The sequence below is a fragment of the Toxorhynchites rutilus genome, chromosome 3 (genome assembly GCF_029784135.1).
Source record: "Toxorhynchites rutilus septentrionalis strain SRP chromosome 3, ASM2978413v1, whole genome shotgun sequence".
NCBI classification, from domain to species: Eukaryota; Metazoa; Arthropoda; class Insecta; order Diptera; family Culicidae; genus Toxorhynchites; species Toxorhynchites rutilus.
In genome coordinates this window covers 222610526-222633644 of record NC_073746.1, presented here as the reverse complement: position 1 = coordinate 222633644, position 23119 = coordinate 222610526, and the positions used below count along the sequence as shown (strand labels likewise).

The following is a 23119-nucleotide window of genomic DNA, read 5'->3' as shown; positions in this document are numbered from 1 at the left end:
CTCAAGAACATGTGACACAACTGAACGTATTTTTGGCTTCCAAGCCCGCTGCTGGTCGTCTTCGTCTCGACGAGTGCCATTGATGCGACCAGGTCCAATCACCCATGGGTATAGGTCATCAGGAAGTACCTATTGACACTACGCCCATGTGAGTTCCCGTACACAGCACCATCGCAGGGAATGAAGCGGACGACCGATTTTCCGGAATCGGTAACAACTGACTGTTTCACTCGAGAGGTGCCGCTTGGTAACGAGAATTCGGGGATCATGAACTCTTTTCGCACCTTTAGAATCGAAAGTTGTTTTGCAGAGAGATGGTAGTTCTTTCAAAAAGTTAACGGCTCGATTGCCAGGGTCGAGAACATAAACATGAGAGAACAACGAATCTTGTCCAGGCTGGGGACCGGCCACTGCATGGTCTCACACGGATTCAACATAGGACTTTTCTTTCTACTTTCCGACCAATGCCAAGTTCAAAACACCGTCGAACATTTCCTGTGTGGATGCCCGAAATACGATGATCTGCGAAATCGCTATGAAATCAGCGAGAGTGTACGAGACATCTTGAGCGACGATTCAGCGAGAATAGCAATGCTTTTCTGCTACTCAAAAAATGCCAAAAACAGCCACGAAGATCCTTGTTTTGATATGTGTTTAATCTTTGTGTTATTTCAAGTTTAAATTTTTATGCTACAATTTTATGTTAAATAATTTATTGTAACTAAACCTTGCGGCAAGGCGGTCGTCGCTACAAAGGCGAACCAGCCCAGGAGCATGAAAGCCTCCTAAATACAGAATAAAAACAAAACAACTAAAGGTTTCGTGTTACAGCCATACGCACGCAAAATCGTATTTGTACCTTATTCAGCTCTCAGCTTTTAACCCTTTCAATACGGCAGTGTTCCGTTCCGTTGCTAAAAATCGGCACTCTGGGACTTAGTTTTTTTTCGGCAGCGAAACGAAAAGTATGGTTTAGGGTGTCAATAAAAATAGTTACCTCGATTTTTCATTCGGAACTTGCTACGAAATGTTGATTTGCACAACAATATACTCTATGCAAAATATTAGCTCATTAGGGCTTCATTTACTGGTGTCGCAGACGTTAAAATTTGAGTTATCGAAAAATCAGCGGAATTCGGGGTTTTTTTTTTTTAAAAAATGATGCCAAAAGTCTTAAAATTGCATGACACGTAGAGATTTACAGTTATCTCAAAATTTTTTTTTTCAAAAATAATTTTTTTCAGACGGAAAAACGAGCAAGTGCAAAAAAAAATTTTTGACAAAAATTTTTTTTTGAGATAACTGTAAATCCCGACAAGTAATGCAATTTAAAGACATTTGGCATAAATTTTTTTTTAAACCTCGATTTTCGGTGATTTTTCGTTTTTCAAAAAAACTCAAACTTTAACGTTTGTGACACCAGTAAATGAAGTCCGAATGAGCTAATATTTTGCATAGGGTATATTATTGTGCAAATCAACATTTCGCAGCAAGTTCCGAATGAAAAATCGAGATAACTATTTTTATTGTCACCCAAAACCATACTTTTCGTTTCGCATGCCGAAAAATTTTTTTTTCGAGATAACACTAGATCTCGACGTGTTCATACCATTTTAAGACATTTGGCATCAAAAAAAAAATTTCGAAAACCTCGAAAAACTGCCATACAAATAAAACATAGTAAATTTCTGCATTACTCGTGAATTAATCAAGCAAATGAAACCAAATTTGGAATGTGGAGGTTTTGGGATGCAATAAATGTTTTTACGGTGGTTAGATATTCCTCCCCCTCTCTTAGGGTGGGTGGGCTGCCATACAAATGAAACACAAATTTCTGCATTACTCAAGAATTAATGAAGCAAATGAAACTGTGGATTCGAAGACCCCTCGAAAGAGTAAGATGAATTGTCAAGCGACAGCATTGCCAACGATGTCGAACACAAAACTAGAGAAAAAAGGAAAACCAATTGATACAAAGCAGAACACATTTTCTTACGTTGCGTGAAATTTATTTAAATATCTTTTGTGAAATAGCTATTAATTACATTGTAAAATTATATTGTAAGTACCTAAACGAAAAGAAAATGAATTAGAAAAATTATGGCTAATAATAACTTACATATCTAGGCTGATTGCTGAAATACCTTGTCGGAAAATAAATCATTTGAGGAATTAGAGGTTACGAATAAATGTAAGGAAAATTAATTGTAAAATTTATCAAATTTAATAATAACAAGCTCTTTAGCTTTTAGCGACTCGTTAACAAAATAACCGGCTGATTATTCGCCAGTGAGCGCTCAAAAGACGTTCGAAAATTCCTCAACAATCTAAAAGATTTATTCCGCGATGCCACGCAGTAATCATAGCCCGACACATACTGGGCAGCATTGTAAAGATCCAGATACAGAATATATGGTCCAATGTGAACATTGCGATTCATGGTGGCACTATAAGTGCGCAGGAGTGAACGATACCGTCAGCGAAGAAGATTGCACCTTCACTTGTCTGAAGTGTATGAAACCGTCACCAATTTCACGCAAAGCGAAAGAAGGAGGTTATACGAAGAAAGCTGCCAGTGTATCCGGTATTTCATCCACCTCGAGTGCAGCCGCACGGATGGCTCGCCTAGGTCTGGAGAAGCTTGCAGCTGAAAAGTCCTTCATGGAGAAGTTGTTGGAGCAAGAGCGACGAGAGCAGAATAGAAGGCACGAGCTGGAGAAAGCCGAATAGGAATCCGAAATCGAACGGAAGAAACTACACATGGAAAAGCAGTTACTAGACGCCACATTCCGCCAACGAGAAGGAGAAATAGACGATGATGAGAACAAGTCTATAGCTTCCGGACCGCAACAAAGCAGCAAGGGAAAGGTGGAGCAATGGCAGCAGGAGCAGTGTGAAGTTCCCTTTCACGATCCGATGAATCAAATGTCTTGTGACATCGAGGTTAACGTAAATACGATAAGTACCGAACATGAGATTGGTGGTGTATCGAAAACGATAAATGCGCTGGGCGCAGTAACGATTAGTGAAGCTAGTATCCTAAAACCAGTTATTCAAAATCAGAGTTTAGTAGAAACAAATAATGCCAATGCGCGTCAAGAGAACTGTCAGGTAGTCAGGAACTATGAACGCTCAATGACAAATGAGCCAAGAGTAAATAGGCATAGTGTAGTAGATCAAATTCCCGATTGTAGTGCTCGTTGTTTTCCAACATTATGCTCTGCGCCAGAAGCTTGTCGAGAAATTCCAAGCGTTGCGAATTTTGAATGTAATCAGATTCCGATGAATAACGTAAGACCACATAACGACGAATTGATGAATGAAGCCCAGAGCAATGTGACCACTCTTCCGTTGCCTGTGCGAGGAGGAAATTTATCTGCCGGTAGACCGATGTTGTATGATAGTGCCTTTGTCCCGTCAGCACAACAGCTCGCTGCGAGACACGTAGTGGCGAAAGATTTGCCTTATTTTAGTGGCAAGCCTGAGGAATGGCCATTGTTCTACAGTGCTTATGCCAATTCTACTCAAGCTTGTGGGTACTCAAATGTAGAAAATTTAACCAGACTGCAACGGTGCCTAAAAAGACACGCGCTTGAATCCGTACGCAGTCGCTTGTTGCTTCCTGAATCCGTACCAAACGTGATGGAAACCTTGAAGTTCCTGTATGGTAGACCGGAGTTAATTATTCACACACTTTTGCAAAAAGTTAGGGCCGTTCCCTCGCCGAAGCAGGATAAGCTTGACATGCTTATTGCGTTTGGTATGTCTGTGCAAAATTTTTGTGACCATCTAACAGCAGGTGGACAAGAGGAGCACCTTCACAACCCAATGCTATTGTCTGAATTGGTCGAGAAGCTGCCAGCAAATCTAAAGCTAGAGTGGTCGTTGCATAAACAGAGATGTTCCGTGGTAAATATGAGCACCTTTGCGGACTACATGTCAACGTTTTTGCGGGCTGCTGCCGACGTAACCTTATCGATTGAATCGAAGCCGTCACTACATTCAGGCAGGGCCGATAGAAGTAAAGAAAAAACATTCTTCGGTGCACATTCTGCCGAAATAAATTTAGAAAAAAAGGACGTTAGCGGTGATCTCATTCGTTCATGTTTTGTGTGTAAAAACATCAACCATCGTGTTAAAGATTGTACAGATTTTGCTAATATGAGTCAGCAAGAACGTTGGAAGACGGTACAACTAAATAAGCTCTGTCGGAATTGTCTAGGGGCTCATGGACGGCGGCCATTCAAACTGCAACGATCGTGTGGACAGGATGGGTGTCAGGCGAAACATCATCCACTGCTACATAGACATCAACAGGAAAATAGTGCTATCGTTTCGGGAGCTGTATCAAATCACCATTACACTGGGCGCGCAGTTCTATTCCGAATCATACCGGTTACGTTATACGCGAATGGTCGTTCAATAAACACCTTCGCATTCTTGGATGATGGGTCATCGAAGACGCTGGTGGAAGAATGTCTGGTAAGGGAATTGGATGTTAAAGGAGAGGCTCAGCCACTCTGCTTGCAATGGACGGCAGGAGTTACCAGGGCAGAAGTAGATTCTCAGCGTGTGGAGTTGGAAATTTCTGGACGTGATTATCAGTACAGATACACTATAAGAGACGTAAGGACGGTGGGCAGTTTGGACCTACCTGTAGAGTACAGTATAGAGTGATAAAATAATAATGAAGGAACATAAGAAGCATGCCATGGAAACTATAGACCAATCAGATGAAAGGAAAAGTATAGCCAAGCTATAAAAGCGTGAGCCATTCCGCGCAGCGGGCATTCTTACAACGGATGTGGAAAGGATAACATCATTTGGAAAGCAGCAGCAGTGGAAGCAGTGGACATCTAGGCGAGCATGAAAGCTGAGGGGCGGACAGGCGAGCTGTGCCCCACGTCGTGATTCCGTGGCAGCATTAGCAGCAGCAAACATCACGAGCAGAACGTTTCGGGTACGCTCTCTCCATTAGAGAACGCACTTTACGGACACCGGAAAAAGACAGCAACGAACTTCAAGGGCAACAGCAACAACAACAGCAGCAGCGGTGAACATCGAGTCCAACAAATCGAGCTGTGTCTCGTATCGGTACGCAACTAGTGGTAGCAGCAAACGAGATGAGCAGAACGTTTCGTGAACGCTCTACCTCTCTGCTAAAAGAGTGAGAACGCACTCTCTTGGCATCAATAAAAGAGTAAAAATAAAGTTTAACTTCGGACTAGTTACGTGCCTAACAACCACGTACTAATCCACCGCAGAAGAAGATTTGAAGAGTTTCTTCATTTCAGTCAGCGATGCAACTTCTGGGCTGAGGCTTCGTGTTTGGAGCGCTCACCTATCGAAAAAAACGGATGAGTATATTGGCGGTCGCGACACTACCCTTACAATCAATTCATTATAATGAAATATGTGAAGTGTTTCCACACATGAAAGGACTGCCGATCACAGACTACGATCGGGCAACGCCACGTATACTGATAGGGAGTGATAACGCTCATTTAACGGCAACGCTCAAGCTTCGTGAAGGTATGCCGGAGGATCCTGTAGCAGTTAAAACCCGATTGGGATGGGCGATATACGGATCAAACCGAAGCTCATCCGCTCGTCACGTTCATAGCTTTCACATATGTGAATGTGAGCAGGACATTAAGCTGCATGATATGGTATCCACATATTTTTCTATTGATAACCTCGGTGTTTCGTTAACAACATGTCCAGAGTCTGAAGAGGTGCAACGAGCAAATAGAATTCTGCGAGAGACGACCACACGCATCGGAAATAAGTATGAAACTGGACTGGAAGTTTGATGACTTCAAATTCCCAGAGAGTTACACGATGGCAGTTCGACGTTTGCAGTGTTTGGAACGACGCATGAGTAAGGATCCGGTTATCGGGCAGAGTATTCGGAGACAATTGGCAGAATACGAGACGAAGGGGTACATTCATAAAGCGACTGCACAGGAATTGCAGGAGGCTAATCCCCGTCGGATTTGGTATTTACCGTTGGGTGTGGCCATAAATCCCAAGAAACCATCGAAAATCCGTATATTTTGTGATGCTGCTGCGAAAGTAGACGGCGTTTCATTGAACATCATGTTGATTAAAGGTCCTGATTTATTGACATCTTTGTTGAGCGTGCTCTTTGGATTTCGCGAATACCGAATCGCGTTCGCTGCTGATTTAATGGAAATGTTCCATCAGATTTATATTCGCCGAGAAGATCGGCATTCGCAGAGGCTTCTGTTGCGAGAGTTTCCGAGAGATCCGAAACATAAACCACAAGTGTATCTCATGAACGTAGCCACGTTCGGGTCCACATGCTCCGCCGTGCTCCGCCCAGTTCGTTAAGAACATGAACGCGTCGGAGTACGTAAATGAATACCCAAAGGCAGCTCACTCTATCACCCAAAAACATTATATGGAACCTTGATAGCGTCGACAGTGTAGATGAGTCAGTACGGAGAGCGTCGGAAGTAAAATTGATTCATGCTCGTGGCGGATTCCATTTGAGAGGATGGATATCAAACTCTGGTGAATTTCTCTCGCGAATCGGAGAATAGAAAAATCACTTGGAGAAAAATCTCACATTCGGACATTTGGATTCAACTAGAGGTGTGCAATCCAGCTCATCATGATGAACAGCTCAGATCAGCTCAGCTCATCTAGAAGAGCTGTTCTTTATGAACAGCTCTTCAGCTCAGTTGTCAGAGTCGACATCTGGTGGCGACTTTCAATTTGGTCTATACATTTCCGATATTTTTACTGAGACTTTTCATTATAATATAAAATTGTCTTCAAGAAGAATTTTTTGAGATTTTTTCACCGCCTACAAACAATTTTTAATAATTTTCATTCATAATTTCAATTTTAAAAACGTGCTCATTCTGCCTGAAAGTCAATTATTATTTTTGGCGCCCCCTAAAACAAAGCCCAATTCCGTCAACCCGAATATAACAGTTGAAAAGACAAGGAACAAATTAAACTGAACTGATATCATAACACGGAGAGCGAGAGACGGTCAGTTCATTTGAATATTACAGCTCACACACTCTCTTCAATTCTACAGCTCTTTTCTCTCCTTCATCATCATCAAAGTGAGCTGAAGAGCTGTTTGATTTTTTTTGCGAGCTGTTCCGCGTCAACTCACTTCAAAGAGTCGATTCTTCGGAACAGCTCATAAGCGGATGGCACATCTCTAGATTCAACAGAGCGCGTACTAGGCATGTATTGGCGCCCAGAAGAGGATGTATTTACCTTTGTGACGTGTATGCCATCACCGATAAATCACCCTACGAAACGACAAGTGCTCCGTACGGTCATGAAGATATTTGATCCTCTTGGACTCTTATCATTTTTTATTATACATGGAAAGATTCTTATCCAAAATATTTGGAGAACCAAAGCAGATTGGGACGAACCCATTAACGAGGAACTATGTAATCATTATTCCCGATGGTTGGGAGTACTCACCCAGCTTGATTGCGTACGAATTCAACGCTGTTATTTTGCGCATCCAGCTGACAAAATTGCTACCTTGGCTACCATGACTGTTGATAGATCACAGTAGCCATGCCAGAAGCAGGAGTGACATGCTTTTAGATTTATGCTTATTCTAGTTTTACCTTCCAACTAATAAAGACATGAAATCCTCAAGCTTTCATAATTTATTTGACTACTGAGAAGGTAACATTTTTGGCGACGAGGTTGAAGCCTGAAGATTCTTCCGAGATGACCACCGAATATGGAACTCAAGCCGGATCTGAAGCTGGAGCAAGTGGAGGAGAAATTCCGTTGTCCGTTGTGATGCAGCAAATGGCCGAGCAAAACAGCCGTTTGATGAAGTTACTGGAACAGTTCACCGGTAACCAAGCAACGTCAACACAGCAAAACGCTCCAGAGAAAATTCTCGAATCCCTTGCGACCAACCTTAAGGAGTTTCACTTCGATCCGGAGAACGGGTTGACTTTCGATCGCTGGTTTTCTAAGTACGAGGATCTATTCAGGCAGGATGGCAGAAGCTTGGACGATGCCGCGAAGGTTAGACTTTTGCTGCGGAGTCTCAGTGTTCAGGTGCTCGAGAAATTCCTCAACTACCTGCTGCCGTCCCACCCACGCGATTTCACCTTCGACGAAGTTGTAGACGAGATGAAGCAGATTTTTGGTCAGCATAAATCTCTGTTCAGCAAGCGCTACGACTGCCTCAATATTGAGAAGAACGAAGCCGACGATTTCGTAACGTATGCTGGAATCGTCAACCGTCAATGTGAGGATTTTGAACTTCAGAAGCTCACCGTGGATCAGTTCAAGAGCTTGGTGTTCATCTGCGGTTTCAAGTCATCGAAGGACACCGACGTCAGGACCCGACTTCTGTCGAAGCTCGAGTCCGATCAAGCTGAAACCATCAACCTGGCAGGACTGGTCACCGAGTGCCAACGACTGTCGAATCTTAAACACGACACGGCGTTGGTCGAGAAGAAACCGACATCTTCAGCGGTCCAGGCAGTTCGGCAGTCAAAGAAGCAGCCGAACAACCAGATGAAGTCATCAGCAGACATCAAGACACCTCCATCACCATGTTGGCAATGCGGCGCAATGCATTTTGTGAAGGACTGCACATTTTCGAAGCACACCTGCAAACAATGCGGGAAAGTGGGCCACAAAGACGGCTACTGTGGTTGTTTTTCCAAGTCATCGACTACGGAGTCGAAAGCTGGTTCCAAGAAGAAGAAGCCTTTCAACACGAAGGTTATTCAAATCGTGAAGCAGGTTCGTAGCCGTAGAAGGTTCATCACCGTCAATTTCAACGGAAAATCGGCCGAGCTCCAATTGGACTGTGGTTCCGACATCACCGTTATCAGCACACACACGTGGAAAATGATTGGCTCACCGTCATCAACGGTGACTAGCGTAGAAGCATCAACGGCATCTGGGGAACCACTCGAATTAGTTGGTGAATTCACGTGCCCGGTTACTATCGGGAAAACTACGATGGCATCGGTCTGCTACATCACATCAGTTGAAGATCTGAACGTCATCGGACTGGACTGGTTGGACGCGTTTGACTTATGGTCGAAGCCACTTGCTGCCAACTGCAAACAGGTGAATCTTTCCAATTTTTCACCTTCCTCTGATCAGCACTTCCTTAAGCAATATCCTGAAGTTTTTCAGGATGGTTTGGGCCACTGCATGAAGACGAAAATTTCACTGTCTCTGAAGCCGGATGCTCAACCCGTTTTCCGACCAAAGCGACCGGTGCCTTTTCATGCCATCCAAAAGGTAGAAGAGGAGCTGGATCGACTCGAGCGGTTGGACATCATCTCTCCGGTCGATTTTTCGGACTGGGCAGCACCCATCGTCGTTGTCAAGAAACCGGGGGGAAAAGTGCGTGTATGTGCCGATTACTCGACTGGGCTCAACGCAGCACTGGAGACCAACAACCACCCTCTTCCTACCCCGGAGGAGATCTTCAGCAAGCTATCCGGCAGTCAAGTCTTCAGCATCATCGACCTGTCGGATGCCTACCTTCAGGTGGAGGTCGATGACGAATCCAAGAAGCTGTTGACGATTAACACCCACCGTGGGTTATTCCGTTTCAACCGATTGGCTCCAGGGGTCAAGTCAGCACCCGGTGCATTCCAGCAGCTAATGGCGAAAATGGTTTCGGGTCTACGTGGTGTGGAAGTTTTCCTCGACGATATTCTGGTGCACAGCAAGACTCTCGTGGATCATAACCGAATCATCCACATGCTTTTCAACCGTCTTCGTGACTATGGATTCCGTCTACGTGTGGAGAAGTGCCGATTCCACCAGGATCAAATCAAGTACCTTGGACATATCGTTTCTGCTAAAGGTATCCAACCCGATCCAGCCAAGATTGCAGCCATTTCGGAAATGCCCGCACCAACCGACGTTCCCACCTTGCGCTCGTTCTTGGGTGCAGTCAACTTTTACGGCAAATTCGTCCGCGAGATGCACCAACTACGCCATCCGTTAGACAACCTTCTGAAAAAGGATACGAAGTTCGATTGGAGTAAGGAGTGTCAGCACGCTTTCCAAAACATCAAAAAAGTGCTACAATCTGGTCTGTTGCTCACCCACTACAATCCAGAGCAAGAGATTATCGTGGCAGGAGATGCGTCAAAAACTGGCATTGGTGCAGTTATTCTTCATCGTTTTCCGAACGGCATCATCAAGGCTGTGTCACATGCATCGAGATCGCTGACTGTAGCAGAGCAGAACTATAGCCAAATCGAAAAAGAAGCGTTGGCATTGGTTTTTGCTTGCACGAAGTTCCATCGTTTGCTGTGGGGTCGCCGGTTCACGCTTCAAACGGACCATCAACCATTGCTGAGAATTTTCGGATCCAAAAAGGGCATTCCTGTACATACCGCAAATCGGCTCCAACGATGGGCCCTGACACTTTTGGGATACGATTTCAACATCGAATACGTATCAACTCAAGATTTCGGTTACGCTGACGTACTTTCCCGGCTTATCAACAACCATCCGAAACCCGACGAAGAAGCAGTCATCGCTATGGTTCGAGTCGAAGATGACGTTAGTTCCTGTTTCCATGACTCTATTCAAGATCTTCCAGTCACCCACAAGAGCCTGAAGATCGCCACTAAGAAGGATGCCGTGCTCCAGAAGGTAATTTCTTACACACAAGGTTCCTGGCCATCACGGTGCGAAGGTATCGAAGATGTAGAAGTTCGATCTTTCTTCAGCCGTCGAGATTCCTACTCCGTAATTGACGACTGTATCATGATGGCGGATCGAATTGTAGTTCCCAAAAGCCTGCAGAAAAGGATCCTCAAGCAAGTTCACCAAGGACATCCTGGCATCGAACGGGCAAAAGCTATCGCTCGTGGAATCGTTTTCTGACCGACAATAGATGAAGACATCACCAACTACGTTCGTAGATGCCCAAGCTGTGCGAATGCTGCAAAATCTCCACCACATGCTCAACCACAACCGTGGCCTCGAGCTGAAGGACCCTGGCAACGACTCCACATCGATTTCGCTGGACCTGTGGATGGAGAATACTATTTAGTTGTGGTGGATTCTTTCTCAAAGTGGCCGGAAATACTGCAAACTCGTTACCCGACTACTTCCACAACGACTACATTTCTTCGAGAATGCTTCGCAAGATTTGGAATTTCTACAGTCATTGTGTCGGACAATGGAAGCCAGTTCACCAGTGCTGAATTCCGTGATTTCTGCGAAGAATTTGGGATCGTCCATTTCCGTACAGCTCCGTATCATCCACAATCAAACGGGCAAGCGGAGAGGTTTGTGGACACCTTGAAGAGATCGCTGAAGAAAATTGTCGACGGAGGAGAGAAGTCAACCCTTACTGCGCTTCAAACGTTCCTGTACGTCTACAGATCCACTCCATCAGCGGTTCTGAGTGGACAATCTCCAGCCGAGGTAATGCTTGGACGCAAGATGAGGACAACTTTGTACCTGTTACGACCGTCACCCAAACCAGAATTTCACCCGCAACATAAACCAGTCAAGCGAAGTTTCCTAGCTGGTGCTCGAGTTTATGCCAAAGTCTACTCTGCAAACGATAAGTGGAAGTGGATGCCCGGTATTGTGCTCGAAGCTATTGGCAACGTCAACTACAACATATTATTGGACTGCCAAGTTGGTCGACGCAAAGTGCTACATTCGCACATTGATCAACTCCGAACGGGAATGGAAGAAGTTGCTCCTGCACCAGCACCATTATCTATCTTGATTGACGACTTTGGACTTACTCCAGCTGAACCAACACCTCAGCTGGACAGAACCCAATCTTCGATCCAGAACGATCAACCAACACCTAATGAAGTCCTGAACTTGGATCAACCAACATTTGAGGAGCACGTTGAGTCAGCCGAGGTTCTTGATCTTCAAGATACGTTGTCGAGTGAAGGAGATGAAACTCTACTGTCAATGGATGTTCCCCAGCCGATTCTGACATCGACACCTTTGCAACGTCCCGTGCGATCAACCCGGCCACCAATCAAGTTTCAACATTACCACTGCTACCAAATTAGAGGGGGAGATGCTACCTTGGCTACCATGACTGTTGATAGATCACAGTAGCCATGCCAGAAGCAGGAGTGACATGCTTTTAGATTTATGCTTATTCTAGTTTTACCTTCCAACTAATAAAGACATGAAATCCTCAAGCTTTTATAATTTATTTGACTACTGAGAAGGTAACAAAAATAAAAAACCTACAGCTACACGTATTTTGTGACGCGAGCGAGGAAGCATACGCCTGTGTGGCTTACCTACGAGCTGAAATTAATGGTATCGTCGAATGTGCTTTGGTGTGATTCAAGAACTGTCCTAGCTTGGATCCATGCATCAGATCCCCGCAAGTATCGACAGTTTGTTTCTTGTCGTCTAGGAGAAATATTAACGCTGTCAAAACCCCAGGAGTGGCATTGGGTCTCCACGAAAGACAACATTGCTGATGAAGGCACCAAATGGAGTTCGAATCTAGATTTTTCTCAGAAATGCCGTCATCGGATAAGGGAGTATTTACCCGTTATTGCCCGTCGAACAAAGTGGTTCGATGACGTTAAGGATATCGCAGAAGGAGATTTGGTAATCGTGGTCGACCAATCGATGTGGAATGGTTGGACCTGGTTGGACTAGAGGCCGAATCGTCGAGGTGATGAGAGGTTCGGATGGACGAATCCGAAGAGCAAGGGTTCAGACATCCAATGGTGTTTTTCGCAGACCGGTGTCTAAATTGGCTTTGCTAGACATTGAAGACAAGTAAAACTGAGTGGAATTAGCAGTTTTACGGGCAGGGGAGCTGTGGATTCGAAGACCCCTCAAAAGAGTAAGATGAATTGTCAAGCGACAGCATTGCCAACGATGTCGAACACGTTGCGTGAAATTTGTTTAAAAAACTTTTGTTTATTGACGTAGAACTACGTCTTTCATTAAGGGTGTCAAATCAGAAAACGTTTTTATGAAATAAAGTTAACGTTAATAACTATTTTTGCCGTGAACGGATTTTGGCGATTTACATACTAAACGAATCGGAAATTCCGTAAGATTTGTTTAATATGCTATACATTAGAATTCCCTGGATTGTAAATGGTTAAAATTCATGAACACTAAGCGTTTCCATTTTCCCATACATTTGTTCTGTCCATTTGTGTGCCTTCCCGAACAGAGCGATCAATAACAATCAACTTATCGACGACCAACGGAGGGGAAATCGTAGGATTAAAAGTCTCCGTGAACAAGGAAAAGCAGAAGAATGAAGGGGAATACTTGCCTAGAGTATAAACAGTGGATCTCGCTGAGGCAAACTTTCATTCGGCATCGAACTGTTGATCAATCCAGTTCGCTTTGCTTTCGCTGCACTTCGATCTAAGATTGGACCCCACCAGTGGTAATTCAACTTGGATATCGTCGTTTGGTTTTTCTGTTCGTTTTTCGCGTTATTCGTATCGTGTGTTTGTCTTTCCGCGTCATAAATTGGACGCTTCGTGTAGTGTGTGATGAGCAAGAAGAAGAGGAAGGCAGGCTCGAGCCCTGCAAAAAACAAACGCATTGCCAGGGGCAAGAAAATTTCGAGGCAAGCGTCATCTAATGATGCACGCGATGTTGGTGCAGTGAAAAGCGCTCGCACTGAACCGAGCCTTCGCGAGTGTGACACCGCATTGAACAACAGCGAAGTAGGCGATTTCGGCGCGTCGGTCGAAAATGTAAACGTTGTTACCCAGGCAGCAACCAAAATCAAGTTCCCCCCTCTGGTGGTGAAGGCGGTCGCTCTTGACAAACTCATCAGCGAATTCGCATCGATGAGTGTTACAGCAGAGTACAAACTGTGTGGCATAATTCAGTCTTTTTCCAAGCAGTTATCATTGTTTGTTTCCCGTCATCATAAGGGCTTCGTTGGTGCCTTTGAGAATGCATCAATGCATTAAATTGACGTTATGGCGAAGCAGGCGTTAGGGTTGTCAGACAAAAAATTATTTGGGGAATACCAAGCACCTCAAATGTCTTACTGGAATGTTATGAGTTATTTGGGTTCGCGTGCCAGTCGCAAAACTGTCTTCAACTAGGATTGCATTTGCGCTAATATTAATCATAATGAAGCATTGCTACTGTTTTCGAGGTTGTTATTAACAAAAAGAGTTTATTTCGTAAGTTTAGTCACCAAGAAAGTACAGGAGCATTTCTTTTGAGAATAGCGCAAAATGATGAGAAGTGTTTATATTCCTAGTATTTTCAAGCCACCAATGTATGGCTCTGTATGCATGCTATGGCGAACGTTTGTTTGCCGCTTGGTTTACGTTGTACAAACGATGCCTAGAGGTGCGATTCCTTTGAGGCAATACTAAATAACATGTAGCATGATATTTGATACTTGCAAGTGTTGTCATTGTTGTTGTTTCCATGCGGTGCCAAAAATATATTGATGTAGTTATGAGATGTGAAATAATGTATATAATCGAATGAAGCCGAGTCTATGTCAATTGCGAAAAAGGCCATCGGAATAGCGTTCGAGGTAAATTTTCAATGCATTGACATGAAATAAATTCCGACATACGATCAGCTAGTGTGTTGTTTTGCGAGGGCAACAATGAGTCATCAATCAATTATCGTCAACTGATTCTACAATGAAAAAACCATTTCAGAGATAATTCTTCTAAGCAGTTGTTTCTAAAATTTCACAGCATTATAGAATAATATCCGAAGGTATAAACAAGCGACTTATATAAAATAACAGCGTAGTTCTACGTCAACAATGCGGTCGTATCTTGGACACAACCTCCTATAATTTTTTTATTTATAATGATACTACATCCCATTGAGAGATTAGATCTTCTTCACAATTTTTCGCCAATAATCCCGATCCATGGCTGCAGTTCTCCAACTCCCGGCTGCACCGATTCTTGCCAAGTCCTGCTCCACCTGGTCCAACCACCTCGCTCGCTGGGCTCCTCTCCTTCTTGTTCCTACCGGATTCGATGCGAACACCATCTTTGCAGGGCTGCTGTCCGGCAATCTTGCAACATGCCCTGCCCATCGCACTCGTCCAGCTTTGGCGACTTTCTGAATGCTGAGTTCGCCGTAGAGTTGCGCCAGATCGTGGTTCATTCTCCTTCTCCATACTCCGCTTTCCTGTACACCACCGTATATTGTTCTGAGCACTCGGCGTTCGAAAACTCCAAGCGCTTGTGAGTCCTCTTCAAGCATCGTCCATGCTTCGTGCCCATAGAGAACAACCGGTCGAATTAGGGATTTGTACATGGTACACTTCGTACGGGGTCGGAGTTTGTTGGACCTCAAGGATTTGCGGAGCCCATAGTAGGCTCGACTTCCATTGACAATGCGTCTTCGAATTTCACGGCTGTTGTTGTTGTCAGTTGTTATCAACGAGCCAAGGTAGACAAATTCCTCTACCACCTCGAGCTCGTCGCCGTCGATCACAACACTACTACCAAGAAGAACTCTGTTGCGATCAGTCCCTCCTGCTAGCATGTATTTAGTCTTAGACGCATTGATCTCAAGCCCAATCAGCCCTGCTTCGTGTTTCAGTCGGGTATACAAGTCGGCTACCGTCGCATATGTTCTTCCGATTATGTCCACGTCGTCGGCGAAGCAGATAAACTGACTAGACTTGTTGAAAATCGTGCCCCGCATGTTGAAGCCCGCTCTCCGCATAACACCTTCCAGTGCCACGTTGATGAGCAGACAGGAGATTCCATCGCCTTGTCGAAGTCCCCTGTGAGTCTCAAATGATTCCGACAGCTCACCTGAGATCCGCACACTGCACCGCACACCGTTCATCGTTGCCTGAATCAGTCTTGTCAGCTTTCGGGGAAAGCCGTGTTCGTCCATGATCCTCCATAGCTGTCGTCGGTCGATTGTATCATATGCGGCCTTGAAGTCGACGAAGATGTGGTGTGTAGGGACCTGATACTCGCGGCTCTTTTGGAGGATCTGCCGCAGTGTAAAAATCTGGTCCGTCGTCGAGCAACCGGGCATGAATCCGGCCTGATAACTTCCCACAAATCTACTTACTATATCTTTTGTGAAATAGCTATTAATTACATTGTAAAATTATATTGTAAGTACCTAAACGAAAAGAAAATGAATTAGAAAAATTATGGCTAATAATAACTTACATATCTAGGCTGATTGATGAAATACCTTGTCGGAAAATAAATCATTTGAGGAATTAGAGGTTACGAATAAATGTAAGGAAAATTAATTGTAAAATTTATTAAATTTAATAATAACAAGCTCTTTAGCTTTTAGCGACTCGTTAACAAAATAACCGGCTGATTATTCGCCAGTGAGCGCTCAAAAGACGTCCGAAAACTCCTCAACAGAAACCAAATTAGGCATATTAAGCTTTTAGGGTGCAATAAATGATTCTATGGTGGTTAGATACTCCCCCTCTCTTATGTGGGGCTGCCATAAAAATGAAACACAAATTTCTGCATAACTCGAGAATTAATAAAGCAAATGAAACCAAATTTGGCATGTGGAGGTTTTAGGGTGCAATAAATGTTTTTACGGTGGTTACACACTCCATCCCCCTCTCTAAGGGGGAGCTTCCATACAAATGAAAGACAAATTTCTGCATAATTCGAAAACCAATCAAGAAAATGGAGCCAAATTTGTCATGCGAATGTTTCAGGGGACACGAAACTTTTCCATGGTGAATAGACACTCCACCCCTCTCTCTGAGGGGGGGGGGTGGGGGGTGTGTGGCGAAGGTGTTGACTACCATAGAATTAAAGTATACATTTCTGCATAATTCAAGAACTAATCAAGCAAACTGAACTAAATTTGGCATGTGAAGGTTTTAGGGGGCAAGAAACATTTCTAAAACGGTTGAACACTCCTCCCACGTTTCTGAGGGCTATCATATTTTCTGTATAAAACATTTATTCCATGTGACGGAGAAACATGTTATTTGCAAGTGGTTAAAAAATCTTGAACGAGAATTGTGTCTGAAAATAATCTGATATTATAATGATGAATTTTGTTAGAAATACTAGGGAAATATAGTAAAAGCTAAATTCAATGGGGTCGATTAGAAAATCAATCAATGAACAGTTCTGCGATTGGACCCAGAAACTTGCTCATAGTAAGAAAACGTGAATGTTTGAAAGCATTGATAACAAAAAACAAATTTTGGGCGGGACAAAGTTTGCCGGGTCAGCTAGTTTTTATATAATTTTCCAAGTATTTCCGCTAAAATTTTATCAATAATATAAAATTACTATCGCACACAATTTTGTTTCGCCTCAAGGCAATGGAGCCACTTTTGCATATACAGTAGAATCCGTTTATTATGACTTCGCCTATATTGACCAACCGCCTATTATAACGTACTTACACAACGAAGTTTGGAATTCATATAAAATTCCTTGTAGAAAAGACGGATATAATGACTCCTTTACGGTGAAATGTCGCTTATTATGACCCATTTTTAATAAATTATGTCCGGTTGTAATGACCGATATAATTCTTTACACCTTCGATAATGTTCGATGATTCCCGACGATGTTCGGCACGTAGCTCGTTTTTGTTTTGAATCTCAGATAGTAGGGTAACACGGGGTGATTTGGTCATATGGGGTGATTTGGACCACCCCTTTATCTCAAAAACTACGGCTCAACTTGGATTTTTTATAATGTCATTTCCTTCTATTGTTGAACCGTATGTACCTAAAGTAAAAAAACTTTGGTAAAACTTCACAAGTAGAGGGAAACGGCAGCATAAACACAGCAAGCACTTTGATCGTCAATAAATGTGAGTTTTCCGATAGTGGTTTTAAGGTTTTTCCCGATAATTAAACTAACTTTTAGTGTATTGTGCAGTACAGTTCTGTTCGCCTACAGGAGAGGAATAATTTGATGTAGCGAAACTATACGTTTGATAACAATAAATGAAATTAATTGCATTTTATTTTTTGCATGTTGTGTGGATTGACATGGACACGTTTATGTGGGTTGAATTGGTCCTACAGGTTTGGTACTTTTTTTTGGTCTGATTGATTCCAGATGCCGCTGAATTACAAAAAGAGGATGGATAAACAACGTTTGAAGAAGCAGGAGCTTGAAAGAGCAACGCAGGCCATCGAGAACCCAAGCATCAAAAGTGTTTGAAAATGCTCGACCAACAGTGAAAAGATTCATGCAGAATTCGAGATGGTCTCAATCCAACTTTTCTGGTCTGGAATCTGGCCAAAACACCAGGTATCGATCCCAAAATATTGTTACTGATTGTAACATTATCCCAAAATACTTTACATAAACATAAGTATGTTTTTTTCGATGAAACATACACTGGACCAAATCACCCCACATCAAATTTTAATGTCCAAAAATCATCTCTTTTATTTTATGATATATTTGGTAGACTGAAGCTTTATATAATGATTAAACATTATTTATTGAGAGAAAGCAAAGTGTAGCTCAGCAGTCTTCCATGTTTCACAAAAAACACTGCGTCCAGAATAAACATGTCCACGCTGCTGTTCACAGTTTTGTGTTTGAGTACAAACATAATTTTTTCGTACCTATGTTAGAAAATGTGACATGTTTGTATTCGTGGTATGTTTGGACATACGATGTTTAATCCCAATGTTTCACATGATGTTCGAACATGGTGTACAGTTTCTCTTGCATTTTCACCCCAAGCACCGGCAGTGCGTAGAGTAGAAGAAGCGAATCGGACACCACACCACTACCACTCAACGCGTGGTGTGTTGGTATGTTGACATGGAAAAAATGCTTTCCTTTCATGACAATGGGTGCTTCATCAAAAATATTGGGCAAATAAAAAAAACCTCTTTTTCTGTTCTGAACAAAATAAACATCGATTGATATGAGAGTTTTTCACATTTGATATCATTATTTAATGCACGCATCAATTTATATATTGAATTCATGTAACATTCGCTATTATTAGCTGTTTGAACAAGTACTAAAATTGAATTATTCAGCAGTGACATATTAGGCGTGACGCTAACCACTCGACCACGGGAGCAACAATTTTGGCTGGATCTTTGAATACAAATGGCCAATACTGCTTGTTCGCGACGATCGCGACCCGAGCTATAAAACGAGCGGAGAAGAGGAGAAGAAAGGATGATGCAATCGCATGCACACATAGCATATGTAGTGCAGTGTAAGTGTAGCTTTTAGTTTTTTCCTTCATTCAGTTTGTGATAACATCGAGAAATTAATGGTGTATTTTAGCCGCTGAAATTTCTCTGCTGGTTCCGCTGTGTGCCGCTGAAGGTTGCATCTAAAACTAATTTTTGGGCATTTATTTTTTTGGTTAGCATTTGTACGACGTCGCCCGCTATGCAGTCGGCTCCCCAGACTTTAATTGCCAACATGCACGCAAAAAAAAAACTATGGATGGGTTATACCTATGATATAACCGCAAGGTTGACGTAGGGCTGCCGTTGGCTTAGTAATCATTTGTGTTTTTTCAATTAGCAATAATCGCACTTGGAATGTTCCTCATTGGGTACTATATCGCCACTGCGCAGAGCTATTGATTAAATAATTGATTAAACTAGTGAATGAATGAAACAAATTACTAATTCAATTGCAAACAAATCCCAATTTAGGTCAATTCATGCATTATGGTAGTGGTTATCGCAGCAAATAGTTATCAACATTTTGCCTAATCATCAAACGGTATGCGTTCAGTGAGCTGGTGACATGAAGGGACATGCAGTCTTGAATAACCGAGCCAAAGCGTTGCATTTGTACCCACTTTTGTAGACCGTGTTTGCAAAACGCATTCCGCAGTAAAACTTCAAAAATCTCGTATTTTCTGCTTCGTGTCCATCATGTCCTTCACGATATGTCATGTGCCAGATTAATTGAGGTGCATAGGGACACGGAATTTAACTCCAATGTTCTGTTCTTTTTCTACTAACGCGAATTTTGATTTCTGTAGTGTTCGGTTTGACCATATTTGTTGTTATCTTTTTCTCACTTACGAAGAACGTAGGATAAGAAAAATAAATCTTGGGTTCGACGTTCTTGCGTGGTTTTTTTCAGCTCCCATTTGTTAACATTTGAATACGGACATTAAAAATTGCAACGAACGGGAACTCAAACAAACAAACTGCCAAACAGACGTCTCCGTGCACTAATTTATGCAGTGGTCTATGTATCAAAATTCTGGAATATTTTTTCATAGGGTCCCATAATATTATTTTAATACTGAAACATTCAATACATTCAATACCAAAGCAACGCTCCTCAAGTGTTATTGAAAATTATAAAATATTGGTATTAAAAAGCTATTTCTCTCCAATTTTGATATTATTCTTTAGTATTTTACTTTTATATCAGACTTGTCCAAACTAAATTTGGGTATCAAGATCAAAATGAAGTATCCTTAGGTATTTCCTCCTGCTATATACTTTTGGAAAAATCCATAGTATACATACTTGCTAAATAAACACTATAGTGCTTATGTATTTTATGCAAATCCTGCATTTTTTTCGAAATATGCACTTCAATGACACTAAGGTCTTCAAATGATTATATAAACTTAAAGCCAGCATAGCACACGGGCTCTATGAACATATTTGGGTAAGACTATGAACATTGCTAATTGAAATGGTACTTCAATTAGTCTCAACTAGGAGGACCTAGAAATTCGGAAGTGTAAGCAAGAAAAAAATAACACTGAGTTGAGTGTGAAATAAAAGAAAGGTGGAGGCGATCTGGCGTAGTGGTAACATCCATACCTCTCACGCAGAGATCACGAGTTCAATTCTCCCTCCCGACATTCTTCCAAAAATGGAAGTAAAAGTGACGAACCAGCCGAAATGTGTTGAAAGTCACTATAAAAGAGAAAAAAAAAGAAAGAAAGGTAAAAGCAAATAGTATCGAACGAACGATAAATGTAAAAAAACTAAATTGGGCCAGGGATAGGAAGAGTGAGTGAGGGATATTGTTTATACATTTTGAATTTATTTTACATACAATGGGTAAAAGTGAAGCACACATATAAAAAACTGGATAAAACTGGATAATATTTGAAAAAACTGGAAGATTTTACGGTTCAACTGTTTGACTGGATCTAGTGAAAAAAACTGGAAGAATCCAGTTTAAACTGGAACATTGGCAACGCTGCTTGTATCTATTTTGCAATGCCGATTTCCCCTGGCTCCATGGTTTTAAAGTCTGTGTTAGGGAAATATCCATTCATTCCTGCGATGGTACCTCAATCGCTGTTCATTTATAACTGAATGGATTTTCGAGCGGCGCTCGCTTATATACCGATTGGTTATTTCAATAGCCTATTTTGAAAGCAATTTTAAGGCTATTGAAACAAGTTTTTGGATCAAAAAGTAACAACGCGTAGACATTTTATCTTTCAAATGAAGTATTTATCATACCATTTCGTTCAGTTGTTTAGGAGCTATTAACGCTCAAAATCTCGGCCTCCGGCGTAACGCTTTCGTTTTTGAAACTTTGATTTTACGCCCCAGTATAGATATGAAAGACGTAGTCCTACGTCAAAACTTGCAAAATGTGCATGAACGATCTATAAACTTTTACTTAGTCGCGGCAATACATACACACACTCTTTACAGATACACGGGCCGAAGGTTGTGCAGTCCACTGATGATTCAACAAGAGCCAAAGGTTGTACCGCTCATGACAACTCTACACGAGCTGATGATTGTGCCGGCTAGTGATCTTTCTATCCTGGATTCCTCGAGTCGAGAAAGACGCACCACGCTAGATATGGGGTACAGACTAGGGGGTCGTTGCTGATTAACGGTCAGCTTCATCCCAATAGGAAGTATCCCATGTCGGGCACACGTACAGAGCACTGAAGACTGCAACATCCCAATTATGAGAACACTTGTAATACTAACCTCGAGCCAACCGCGAGTAATCGGTTACATATTACTAACATAATTGTAAGTAAACATTGTCAAAATATTGAACTCCCGGCCCCGTTAGGCTGACGCCATATGAGCCTTAATAAAAATATATATTTTGGTGCATGAACTTATAGCCTCTTAGTTCGTGCAATTTTTGAAATGCGAACTAAATTTAAAGTTCGTTTCTGTGAAAAAGTATTCTACGAAGAAATGTTTTGGGATGAATAATTTCTTTCCGTGTATGAAAAGAAACGAAACGAAAGCAATGAATACTGCGACATCGGGTGATATGTTTGTACATGATGTTCTTGAATTATAAACATCGTGTTTGTTTTCACATGTCTTTGTTTGTGTATCATTGTTCGTGTTGGGGATAGACACTCAACACTAGCGAGAATCATGTTCGAATTCAAACAAAAACATGGAATTTTCACATCGCGTAGACATGTGTAAGTGTTTTTCGGAAGACTGTAGCTCAGTATACAATGTGACATTTTTTATTTACACCGTATTGGTTTGGAAATATTAGGTGATTCACTTAGGTGGTCCAAATTCTCCCCTTTTCCCCTAATTGACGGTTACAGGTCACGCATTGATTTTAGAGTTATTCTGTGGAAAAATGTCATCTCAACGCCGTAAAGCATTCACGATTGAGGAGAAAGATGCAATAATATGCAGATTAGAAAATGGAGAAACGAACTCATCGCTCGCGAAGGAATTCGGCGTGGGTCATTCGACAATCTCAATGATTTTCAAAAACAAGAACCGGATTAAGCGTTGCAAATCGTTCAATTCGAATGTTTTGAAACCGAAGAGGCTTCGAAAATCGCGACAAGAAAATGTTGATCAAGCATTAATTCAGTGGTTCCAAATCACGAGAAACAAAGGAATACCTGTCAGCGGTGCTATGCTACAAGAAAAAGCAAAAGTTTTTGCCGCTCGTTTCGGTATTATTGACTTCAATTGTTCTGCAAGCTGGATCAGTCGATTTAAAGTTCGACATAACATTGTGGCGGGGAAAATTGTTGGTGAATCTTCATCTGTTGATCAAAACTCAACAATAAATTGGTTGATATCTGTGTGGCCGAATCTACGTAGACAATTTTCTGATGATGAGATATTTAATGATGATGAAACTGGACTGTTTTACAGATTGATGCCGGACAAAACTTTAAAATTCAAAGGTGAGAATTGTAGTGGAGGCAA

General features: G+C 42.2%; 1 protein-coding gene across 1 annotated transcript; it reads left to right on the top strand.

Annotated features, from left to right (window-relative positions):
• The first annotated feature begins 7734 nt into the window (after window positions 1-7734).
• LOC129773958 (uncharacterized protein K02A2.6-like) lies at window positions 7735-10907 on the top strand. Its single transcript, XM_055777635.1, has one exon. It carries the CDS (start codon window positions 7735-7737, stop codon window positions 10888-10890), a length of 3156 nt encoding a protein of 1051 aa, XP_055633610.1. The 3' UTR covers window positions 10891-10907.
• Window positions 10908-23119: the final 12212 nt, after the last annotated feature.

Coding starts and splice junctions, on each gene's coding strand:
- LOC129773958 (XM_055777635.1), top strand. CDS start 7,735: ATGACCACCGAATATGGAACTCAAGCCGGATCTGAAGCTGGAGCAAGT.